Source organism: Oculina patagonica, chromosome 14 (genome assembly GCF_052425735.1).
Source record: "Oculina patagonica isolate OP01 chromosome 14, crgOcupat, whole genome shotgun sequence".
Classification (NCBI taxonomy): Eukaryota; Metazoa; Cnidaria; class Anthozoa; order Scleractinia; family Oculinidae; genus Oculina; species Oculina patagonica.
In genome coordinates this window covers 14,323,994-14,336,547 of record NC_135771.1, presented here as the reverse complement: position 1 = coordinate 14,336,547, position 12,554 = coordinate 14,323,994, and the positions used below count along the sequence as shown (strand labels likewise).

General features: G+C 39.1%; 1 protein-coding gene across 1 annotated transcript in view; it reads left to right on the top strand.

Moving 5' to 3' along the window:
* LOC144637970 (titin-like) overlaps nt 1-12,554 on the top strand; it is a 175,624-nt gene that overhangs the window by 116,954 nt on the left and 46,116 nt on the right. Inside the window, exons 26-27 of the mRNA XM_078497059.1 lie at nt 6,432-6,716; nt 8,575-8,883. Coding sequence (XP_078353185.1) covers nt 6,432-6,716; nt 8,575-8,883 — 594 coding nt within the window. The remainder of the gene's footprint in view (nt 1-6,431; nt 6,717-8,574; nt 8,884-12,554) is intronic.

The following is a 12,554-nucleotide window of genomic DNA, read 5'->3' as shown; positions in this document are numbered from 1 at the left end:
GCTGGCAAGTATTTGCCACCCTCGCTGTCAAGTTACGCTCTAGGGTAGGGTAGGGATAGAATAGTTTCAACAGCGCTTCGAGCAAACTATGCTTCAAAAATATGGACGAACTTCTTGTGAGGAGAATCGTCTGCCGACAACATCTTCTTAAGTTGTTTTCACTCGTGTTGCTGTTGGTATTTTATTCGTCCGCTCAAGCAGGTAACAAATACTTTTTATTTGAAAACAAGTGTTTCACTCGTTGATTTCAAAGCGGAAATCAACGAACAGTCGGTTCTCGTATACTGCTTTATATTTACGTGAAAACGCAAGCCTATTATCTTTTACTACGATCTGATGATGTCGCTTTTTTCTTAATTCATTTTCTTCAAGAAACTGCCTTGTTGAACGTAAATTGATGAAGAGGACTTCTTCAGCCGGTTTCTAAAGCTTGATATTTCGATTGATATTACGTATTTCTGTTTTCATGACAATTTACATATGGCTTCAGTTCCAAGTTGCTACAAAATAGAAACTGATATAAATTTTGCACCGCAAAGATTCAAAAGTTATGCACGCTAGCAAAGCTTATGAACTTACAGGTGCATGTTAAATTCTTGTTATATTATTAAATGAATCGAAAGTATTCTGAATGTTACTAAACTATTTTTGCGTTTCCTGTTCTGTTTTTTGCCTGGCTTGAGATGTGAACTTCGATTTATATGTGGAAATGATATTTAGCTATATTCTGACTTTTACAAAAACAGCTTTCGTTAATTATTTAACTTCATGATCATTTTTTTCCAGTGGATATTTTGTTGCTGTTTTGTTTGTAGGATTTATTATCAAAGTCAAACTTTACAACCAATGGAACTCGTTCTTCCTTAAAATACGACATTCTTTTTCATTATGAATTGATCACGAGTCGAGTAATATATTTTTCAGTAGTATGCATCATTTCTCATGGTTAGTTTTCGTTATAATACTGTACCCTCAGTTCCAAACTGTTTGTAGCTTATACAAGTTCTCCAGTTTATATGTGAGTATCAGCGGCCATCTTGTGGGGTAGACCCCACAGGGACTAGCGGCATTTTGTCATGGATGCCCCGACAAATGCATGTCATAGTCCCCTGGGTGGGAGCTAGGAAATAACCAATTTCGATATTTTGAAAATTATTCAGCTTAAAACAATAGTCATCACAATGAGGCTCTGGGTAATAAACCCCACATACTCTACAGTTTATTACCTGGAGCCTCGTAGAGAGGTCTATTATTTAAGGCTGAATTTTAATTGGCTATCGGGAAAAGAATCCTGATCCCTGGGATCGACAGTGGGGCAATGCTTTGTAGAAAGAAGGTTTCAAAGTGAAACTTCATGAAAGACAAATCCTTATGGTAAATCCCAGGGAGTTTTGCTTTATAATACAAGAACACTCATAATGCTCATATGTTACGGCAAATTTTTGTTATAAATCCCCTACCTTGTGTAACTGTGAGTTGCCTGGGGATCACCCCAGTGCAGTGCGGCCACTGATACCTGCATTAGAAGAAAGAAATGCTAACCGGCTACCAAAAATACAGCACACAATATGTCTGCATTTGCAGGGTGCAAATTATCGGCTTTTGTATCATACAGGACAACAATCAAACAGCATCACTTCCTGGACTACTTAAACACTAAAAGCCAGCAAAAAGAGATTGGCAACCCAAACAATCGGAACTGTCTGATTTCTCTAGTGTTATTTTGTAGCTGTTCATTTCAGTGCTTTATTTCACATTAATTTTTTACTCAAAGAATTCAAAGCACGTCATGTGATTTAAAGTGGTTGTCATCATTTAAGGACGTTTGCGTCAAAATTTTCTACTCAATATATTTTTTTAAAATTTTTATTGCGGCCAGATAATGAGTAAATTGTTTCAGAAATGTAAAAAAAAAGTTGGGGTCACCGACTTTGTTTCAGAGATAAAGCGTGTGGAAAACTACCCTGATTTTGAAAAATCGGCGCGCGTAATAATTATTCAGCAGTGTTTACAAGGCTTGAAGTTAAAAATATCGAAGATTAGTGAACGGAGGCAAACGATCTTAGTCACATTTTGTAGAAGAGCGTCTGTTTCGTAAATAATTCATAGTGTTGATATCCTTTTTGTAAAACTTAACCCTGAAAAAAAGGCTTTAAAAACTGTCGTACGGCAAAACGAAAACCTAAAAAAGCGTCATTCAAACGTCAGTCGGACAATAAAAACAAAATTCCACTCGATAAATTTTTGTCATTTTCTTACAAAACGTAGATATTAATTAACAATACTCACATAATTATGACTAGCAGTAACCAACAGTTAGGAAGTGCGGGCGGCCATGTTTTTTGCGCGATTGAGGATAGCGTGGGAGAAGCGAGGGAGACGTGCGGGGCTGCGGTTTCCTGCTGTTGATGCGTATTTCAGTTCCTTCTTAGATGTATTTGATAATATTCTTATGCGAATTTGCGCCCTAGAAATTTTAATTATTACTATTTAATATAAAAAATATGTTTATGAAATGCATTATTATTATTATTAGTTGTTGTTGTTGGTAATATTATTACTCTTACTATGATTTTTGTGCGGATTACACAAAGTGTGTAGAGAAGATTAGAGAAGATTGAAAATATTTACAAATCACGGCAGCGTGAAACAGCGTAAAATCGCTTAGGCCATCCCAATAAAATGTTTCGTTTCCCATCGCCCGACCGACCCATTTTTTCGAAAAGTAAAAAAAAATTCCAGATTCACTAGTCAAAGAAGCAAATACTTCAATTTACAAGCACACGATCTTGTTTTATTAACAACAATTGGTGTGATTGGATGTCTTTGTCTTTAATAAACATCGATACTACGTTATTTAAATACTGTTCAGGAATAACGAACGAAAAGACCACGTTTTCGAGTTGACTTTGTAATCAGGCTTTCTTACTTAGGGACGGACCATTATTTTCTTGGAGGGGGGGGGGGATGAAAACTTTTCCTCTGCAAACTTTTTTTTTTTAGTTTATGCACCTCTGCAAACATTTTTTTCGAAATTCTAACTATTTTTTGTTATACATATCGTGTTTCCAAACAATTTATTTTGTCTTTCTAGGCCGTGCAAACAATTTTTTTCAATATTTTTCATCCCCCCCCCCCTCCAAAAAAATAGTGGTCCGTCCCTTAGCAACCCAGCCTTTTCTGGAACCCAGAACCCTTCACGGTGAACTTGTCGCAAAGATCCTAAAATTGAAAAAAAATCTGAAATACGTCAATCCAAACCAAAGTTATGGTGCATTGAAGTTTGAGTTTTTCGCCATTTTGAGTTATTTTTAGTAACAAAATGGCGGGAAATTCAAACTTCAATTAGCGATAACTTTTGATTACATTGACATATCTCAGAAATTTTTTCAGTTTCAAGTTCTTTGCGACAAGTTCTTTCAAAAACTGTCAAAAAATAGTCCATACTAATTTAAAATAAATTGGCGCCAACTTTATGACGTCATTTTCCCGCCAGAAAATTCAAAATTCGAAAAACAAAAAACATACGATTTTTCAGAATGACGAGTTCTATATTTATGCAAAATTTCAGGTAACCAGTATCAAAAACGAAAACGATGAATGAAGGTGAGCGTTTTTGGGCCACTTTGTGCCCACCGTGATTCAAGTGTCCATTCTTTTTTTTTTTTTTTTTTTTGCCCGACCGACCGACCCACCATCACAAGAGACGGGGCGATGGGAAACGAAACATTTTATTGGGATGGCCTTACAATACTGCAGAATTCCTAGGACAAAATGAACACAAGCAACGCCTTCAACACTTTCCTTTACTTTAATGTTAATAAACATACTCCTTTGTATTTTCTGAAGCATTGTAGTAACTTTCTAAATCTATAAACACAACTCAAAACAAAGAGGCTAAATAAACAACTGAAGCAAGTCCCGATAAAAGATGGGTGTCAGATAACAACAAATGCGTGGTGTCAAATCTGTTCAGCTTCAAAAGCCTAAAATTCCGGACTAAAGATGGAAAATGGGAGAAACTTGAAAGAAACTTTTTTTCACATTAATTTTCGGTTAATAGGAAGCCAAGAAATGTATTCAAAAAGCGTCAAAATATCGAAAATTTCAAAGCCGTGCAATTCGGCATACAAGAATTAATTATTAACTTGTTCACGCTAAAGTGAAAGTTTTGATTTCAGCCAACGGCTTCTGCAGTCAATTATTTACTCAACGGCTTTACCGATCCTTCTGAAAATTCCATTCAAACATTACCATTTTGTTCTCAGAAGTCTTTAGAAGCCGCATTAAGTCTGTGTTCAAGTCTGTGATGTGCATTCAAAACGCAAGTGCCATGACACCATGTCTTCGCGGCCGTGGAAGGAAGATGAATCCTTCATCAGCAAGGTTTTAGCACTCTGTACTCGATGATTTTCCATTTTACAGCTATATCTTACCGAAAATTTGCAGTTTAGCCTCCCGTTGCTTGTACAAGTAAACGCCAAACGTGGCATGCGCTTCGGAAAATTTCATTCCTATTGTAGCTAAGAAAACTTCAACATATGTGACCTTGCACGGGAAAACGTACTTTAACGATAATTCGTTAAACGGGCAAAAACTAACGTCTAACGAACGAGTAACTAACGACTTTTCCTAACGCTCTAACGACTTTTCTAACGAGTTGAACGCTCAAGCAAAAATATCTAACGATTTGCGAGAACATTCTAACGAAGTGCCTAACGACTTTTTAAAACGACTCTAACGAGCGAACTAACGAATTGGCTAAACAACATAAACAACTAAAACGTTCAAACTATCGACTGGTTTACTAAACTAAGACGTTTGATCAAAACATCCACCTTGTGAACTTATTTTAAAAGATGAAAATTTTTGCCAAGTAAATAAAAGCTTTAAATCATAACTCATTTCGCGCCGACATCGAGAAGGCATTACGACCGAAACATGTGCTTTGAGCAAAAAATTGGACGAGAAATGATACACAGCTAGTTTAAGAACTAGTCTAGCTTATTAGAAGGACGCCAAAACATTTCCAAATGATAAAATCTTTATTACTTACCGAAAGTTCCAAGTTCATAATGGTATAAAACAGTGCGTTCGCAAAACATTCACGGAAAGATCTCGCTGACATCGAAAGCAGAATTCGCTGCAGATGTAAAATAACTGTCGCATATTTTCGACTCTTCGACCACATCAGATTAAAGACGAGCATTGCGAGGAAGTTTCTTAAGTGTTTTCCTTCTTAACTTTAAGAAGAAACCGAGTTGGAGTTAGCTCGGTCCCGCCGAATCACAAACATAACCTGCGATCAGGCGATCTTCGGACAAAACATGATGCACGTGTGTAATGTCACGCGTACGACTTGTTTGTGTTATGACGCTTTAGGACGCAAATATTAAACCTTAAAGTTCAATCTGTCATTTAGTTTTCTTTAGAAAAACACAGTTAGATGTGTATGAAAGAATCTAAATCGGATACTTGCGTGCGGCGTTGTGTTACATTTACATTTACGATGGAGTTTATTCGAAAGGTTTCAAATTACTTTTGACATATGCAAATTTTGCCAACTTTTAGACTCTTTTGGCTGCGCCGCTTTAAAAAAGCAAAATTTGTATAACTCCTCTAAAGCTGTAATTATAATTGACGCCATTATCTGTGTTATAAAAGAAGACAAGTTTCATTCAAGAAAAATTTAGGTTTTAAGAATTTTATGCCAAATTCACAAAAAAAATAAAACAAGTTCATTTCAAGATAGACGCGATGGCGCGACATAAGTCTGTCTTTCAATTTAATATTCACGGCTCCGATGTTTTTCATGTGGAATGTTTCGTTTGCCGACTACAGAATTTTCACAAGTCAAAGTTAAGAACCGGTTTTATTTACGGAAACTCTTGTCTGAATTCCCGACGTTTCGGCAACGCTGCCTTCTTCATGGGGACAAAATTATTTCTTGTTTGCTTGCTTGCCTTCGTGTTCGCATTTCTCCTAAACACAAGTCGAAGACACTGATTCGTTTGAGGTGCGTTTATAAAACAATTGGACTAACATAACGATTTAAACGATAACAGAGCGATAATCTAACAAGTATTACTTCCTTTAGCGTTCAAAACTACTTGGAAGGTATTTCTAAATGATTTTTCCAAAGTTTCAAACGACTTGAACGGAGATTCTAACGATTTTTACTAACGATATGAACGACTTTTCTTGATACATCTAACGACGTGCATGATCTTTTTTAACGATTTTTCTAACGCTTCTAACGACAAAGAAAATTTTTCTAACGACCATTCTAACGCTTCTAACGATTTTCTTAGTCGCTCTAACGGTAATCTAACGACTAACAAACGATTTAAGTCGTTTAACGAAAAATCGTTAAAGTACGTTTTCCCGTGCAAGGTCACATATATCTCAGACTTCTTTATGCTTTTTTCTAGTTCAACCTTACTTCACCTGGAATCCAGAAGACACAACAGTAGTAGAAGGACAAAACACTACTTTAAATTGTGAAGTTTATGGAAACCCTGTACCAGATGTGAGATGGACAAAATATGGAGAAGCATTAGATATTGCAAATCAGAGGTTAAATGTTCCTTTTACAGCAAATACTTCAATTTTGACAATTACAAATGTTGTCCAAGCAGACCAAGGACTGTACAGATGTGTGGCAAATAACAGCGTAAATACTTCTACCTCAAATCCAGGAAAGCTGACAGTGCATTGTGAGTAGTTTTACAAAGTAGTGTTAGTTTTGTTATAGAACTTAATTGATTATATTTTACTTAACCTGTCGATTCCTGACCTGGCCTTGAGGAACAATCTTCCTTGAACCACTTGCCAGGGAACATTGTCAATTGACATGCAAGTTAATTTAACTAAATCAAACACCATGATTATCTTTTAATATTCAGAAGGCAGCATTTGATTTCCTTTTGAAGCCATAACAGAAATACTTACCTTTGATTTAAATGAAAGTTTACTTAATATTAATTTGTGCATGGGAGAGGTTAAGTGGTGAGAATGCTCATTTCCCACCAGCTAATGTTGGGCTTATAGAACCCTGAACCCACTTGACTCTGAAGATGACTGAAAGTCTCCTCAGGTTGTCCAAACGTCAGTCACCAACAACAGTTCTTCTCAGAACTACTCTCACCCGGATGATCACACGATATGACCTACCTTATACTCCTGGGTTTCAAACCATAATTTTGACTATTTTATGTCAATTTAGTTTTCTGTCAGTTGTAATCCTTCAATCCTCTATGAAAACCAATATTCTTTAATAATTTTGGAAACAGTGGAAAATAGCCACTATATTGATGTGCTTGTGCTAATTACCATTGGGTTATTCCAGAAGAAATACACACCTCCCCGACAGATGACAAACTGGAATTCTCCCGGGCAGGAGGGGGGGGGGGGGGTGTCTGAACCTAAACATTCTTCTTTGGGGGTCACTTTTAACTTTAACTCGATCGATATGTTTTACCACTTAAAAGAAGAAGTTTGCCTTGGATTGGAGTCTTCCAGTTTGCCATCTGTCGGGAAGGCGTTGTTTTCTTTTATTCATGAAGAATTAGCGCGATAAATGCATTACAATAACTAGCAAAACACTGTTGACCAAGCATGCAACGTCTGGAACATTTTTACGGTACCCAGGCCACCCGAGCCTGTGCTTTGCAACATCCTCAACAATGTGAAGAAAAGACGATCGGGCCGGCTGCAGGTTGTACTTTTCTGTTTATTTTAGCCAACCCAATTTTTGTATTATTTGACTACTTCCACTGTATTATCCATGCCTTACGATCGATACATGTTAACAAGTTTATGGAAGCCAGAACGTGGACATTAAGCATGAAAACTGTTGAATTCTTGAAAGAAAGGCAAGAGTTCCAGTTGACCTACAGACCCATATAGGTAACAAAATTTAAAATTATCGTAGTTCGAAAGGCTTTAAAGTAAATGTCAAGTAAATGTCACACTAACAGTCCTAACAGCGAAAACTCGATCTTGTAAACACACGCCAATTTAGGCCACCTTGTCACCAACAACTGGAATTATAGTCTTTCTTTATTAGCGCATTAAGGACTTTTTTCACTGTGTTTTTTCTTAAATTTACATAATTTTTAAGACAAGAGAAAAGCAAGTGGCATTTTCGAGGAGAGTGTACCGGAGATCACTCAAACATAACAGACGAGTGATCATTTAAATAATCTGATTTGAAATGTTAAAACTTGACCCGCAAAATTCGCAATATTAGCCGAGTATTAAAAATTATAATAAACAGGGATCTTTGGGATGAAATGTTGCGTCTTTTATATTGCCTGTAGTTTCCAATTAGGGCCTTTAAAAAAATGGAAATCCGGGCGGGATGAGCGGTCATTGAGCTTGGAAATCCGGGCAGGAATGGGGGTCTAGCAATCTGGGAAATCTGGGCAGGAAGGGGGTCAAAAATGTTTGCCATCCGTCGGGGGGGGGGGGGGGGTATTTTTTCTGGAAATTATAACCCATTTAATAATAATTCTTCAGTTATATTTTCCTTATTATAGTAGGTCATTAACTTCAACAATGTTATACTTGCAGTTGCACCAGAAGTTACAATTATTGGTGATCCAGAACAGTTTGTGATTACAGGAAAACAAATGCTGCTGACGTGTCAGTATAATGCCTTACCACCAATGTCTGAAGTTCTGTGGAAAAAGAATGGTACTGTGTTAGCAAGAAATGCTATCGTGGAGATTAATGACTCCCGTGTGACAATTCCACACTACAATGAAAGCCATGTACAACTGTCAATTAATACAACTACCCCACAAGATGCTGGAAATTACTCCTGTAATGTTACAAATGATGTTGATAGTTCATCAGATATGATAACAATTGTTATTCAAGGTACGTACATTTATTTGGCTGGTGTATCAATTGACTTAACAACTTCCAGTTACTACATATGAACTGAACCACATGGTCTTACATTATCAATCTAAGAAAAGCAAGTCATGAGTAGAGTAGATTGTACGTATTTCAGTCTTAGCATTTTGGAAAACAAGGATCCACTAGAAAGGAATGAACGTTTATACGTTTGTCTCACGATAGAATTGCTATATGAGATGTTGATCGCGACATTTTGACTGCAATACTGCTAGTCTTCATCAGGCAATGAGGACGATTGTTTACGCGTCACTATTTATTGAAGCGATTCGATTGTGAGACAAACGAATAAAAGTTCATTCCTATCTTACAGCACTATAAACAATATTCATATCTAAATTGACAAGGATTCACTGCTTGACAATTTTTGGGCTCCTGTACAAATTTAAAGAAAGTAAAAACATTTCTGATCATAATTTTTAAAAAATAGTTCAAAGTTGGGCTCATTTTATTACCCCCTCAAAACTGTAGTAAGCCCAAGTGTAGTGGGACACGTCGTGACCCTTACATAACGTAGCATTACGTAGTCGCGTAACCGGTCGAAACCGATTATCAGAGAGCACATGTAGTCGAGCAGTCGTACATGTTGTCGAATCTAGTACGTTCGCTGATCGTTGAATAAAGGCCTTTGTGTTTAGTGTGAGCAACGACTCTTCCGTCTACAAAGTGGTGGAAAACCCGAGGTTTCAAATATGCCAGCTACTATCGAAGAACTTCAAGGAGTCGTTTCCGGTTTAAGCCAAGTTGTCAAGGGACTTGTTGGCGCAATTCAAGCCGTTCACACTGCACAAACCACTGCGGCCGCTGCTTCACAAGCTCACCCACCTGGGCATCAAGCTGTTTCTTCTCCAACCTTGCGCCTACCGACGCTCCAGTTACCTACTTTCCGTCAGGATACGAAAGTACAAGATGACATCGGCGATTTCCTAGATCGTTTTCAAGAGCAAACTTCTCAGTTTCCTGTCACTGTACGTCTATCGCTGCTCGAACAACAGTGTATCGGCGAGTGGCCACGTTCAGTGTTGTCGTTTTGCCGTGGCACAGAAGGTTTTGCTGAGAAACCGCTGGAGGAACAGTTAAAATTGTATCTCACAAGTTTACGAAAAGAATTCCAGGAACCTACCGACTCCAAATGCCGCCGTTTGGCTTCTGAATTGAATGCAATGAAACAAGATCCCTCCGAATCTGTTGACGAATTCGCTTTCAAGTACAAGAATATCCTTCACCAACTCGAGAAACTGGGCGAGAGTCTCCACAAATCCTGTCCAACTTATGTTACTTCGCAGTTTATTTCCAAGCTACAACCGCATATCGCTCGTCCTTTGGTTCTTCAAGCCCAGAACGTAGCAGAGCTCGAAAAAGCCATCGAAGCAGCTCGACGAATCGAACATTCATTCATCACTTCTGCGAATGAATCGCCTACGCCTTCACAACAAGATTCGCCGTCAACATCGACAGTATTCCATGAAACCCCACAGCGTTCTGCCTTAGTCAGCACTCCTGAGCAATTTCAAAACAATCTGCCATCTCAGCAACAACGATCCTGTTGGATTTGCGGTCACACCCAACACTCGGCTCGAGACTGTCCTCAGCGACCAGCCAAGAAGAATAAGAAACCTCTAGAAATATGCCGCAACTTTAACAGGCTTCTTTCTGCGAATTGTGAGCAAGCAAACAACAAGTGTTCAGCTGGAAGACTTCATAAATGTTCTCAGTGTCACAAATGGGGATGTAAAGCTCTTCGCCACAAGAACTTGCCAACCCAATCTCTAATGGCGGGAATCCCACCCTCGAACGAACCCACCGATAGTGAACTACCTCCATCCAGTTTCACTCAAGAACAGACCGTATTTGGCTTACCCGCTGTTGCCAACCCTGGGGGTACACTCAAAGAGCGCCATATCCTCTGGACTCCCGTTGTCTCCGCTGGAAAGAAACTTCCTCTACCCCTGGATAGTTGCTGCTCCGTGTCTCTTGTAAGTCGTTCCCATGCTGATCATGTTGCCTATAAATGTCCACAGTTGAAGTATCAGTCACTTTATAAACCAGTTGCTGTCTCCGTTGATGACGCAAAGTCTCAGCTGCACGCCATTGGCACCATGGAAATTCCAATACAGTGGAACAATGGCAAATAAACCACATTTCAGATGTTAGTCGTTCCTGGTCTTTCCTGGCCCATTCTTTTTGGAGAAAACCACTTGCACTCTACACAGGCCTTGGTGGATCACGCTGCCCCGAGCATCCACTTTCGACATCCCAGCATGTCCTTCAAAATCACCTGTTCTCTCCAGAATCCTCTCACAGAAGCATCGCCTCAAGGCAACCCTCATGCTGGTGTCACCTGTTTACTCACAGGAGCTCCATTCCCAGGCCATTCACCTGGAACTTCCAAACTAAATCGTGGACCTAACTTTGTCTCTGTTTACCTAACGCTTGGTACTTCACTCATGGCACTCTCACACTCAGATTTATGGGTTCACGGTCAAGAAATTCAGCCCGGTGTTAAAGTTTTGAGTGGTCGATTTCACCTAAGTGCTGCCAATGATCAACGTCTTCCTGCTCGTTCCTGTCATGCATCAGTCTGTAATCTGACATCAACTTCACCTGAAACCATTCCGGAACAGCTTGTCCCTGACCTTCAGTCTTTGTATACCACCACCCTTGCAGTTGAGTGCAAACGTAAACAATCAGATATCCCACAGAATGTTATTCTTGGACGTGTTCAACCAATCCAGGATGAAGACTCAAAAGTTTATGAAGATGCAGCAGAAAACACTGCAAACATTCTAGCAGACAGCTGGATGTGTTGGGCCAATGGACAAGCAGCCTTATCACCAACTGATGTACAGCCTCCTACTCGTACACCCATCTCTTCAAGTCAGACTTACAAAATATCTGAACAGCAGAAAGAATTAGCAGCAGCAGGACTTGACTCCTCAGTTCTCTCTCCCTTTACTGAGAACTTGGCAGAGTTCAATGAACATGACAGTGAATTTGTTCCCTCCACAACTGCACCACTGGATCCCAACTCAGAGGAGTATCATCAAGCATTATTAAAGGCATTGGCACTTGCTTCCCCGAAGTATGCGCATGTGGATCAAAGCATTCTTTACGAATTTGAACAGCTTCTGCGCAAGTATCCCACTGTATTTCTACTTCCTGGTTCTCCCCTGACCGAGATACATGGCTTTGAACATCACATCGACACAGAGGATGCTCTGCCAGTCTACAAGCATCCCTACCGCAAAAGTCCAGAAAAGCTTCTTGCTGTCCGAAATGAAATACAGCGCATGCTCAAGATGAAAATTATTCAGCCAAGCAAATCTGAATGGGGAGCACCTTGTATCCTTGTTCGTAAACCACCTGAAAATGGCATTCAGCAACCACCGCGCTTTGTTGTCGACTATCGAGGACTAAACAGTGTCACTCATGGTGATGGCTACCCCATTCCTTCAATTGCTAGTGTTCTTGATTCAATTTCTTTGGGGAAAGTCTTCGGTCACTGTGATCTTGCTAGCGGATACTGGCAAATTCCTCTTCACTCACAAGATCGCCACAAAAGTGCCTTTTGTACTCACGTTGGACTTTACGAATTCTTACGGTTACCATTTGGATTAAAAACAGCTCCTAAC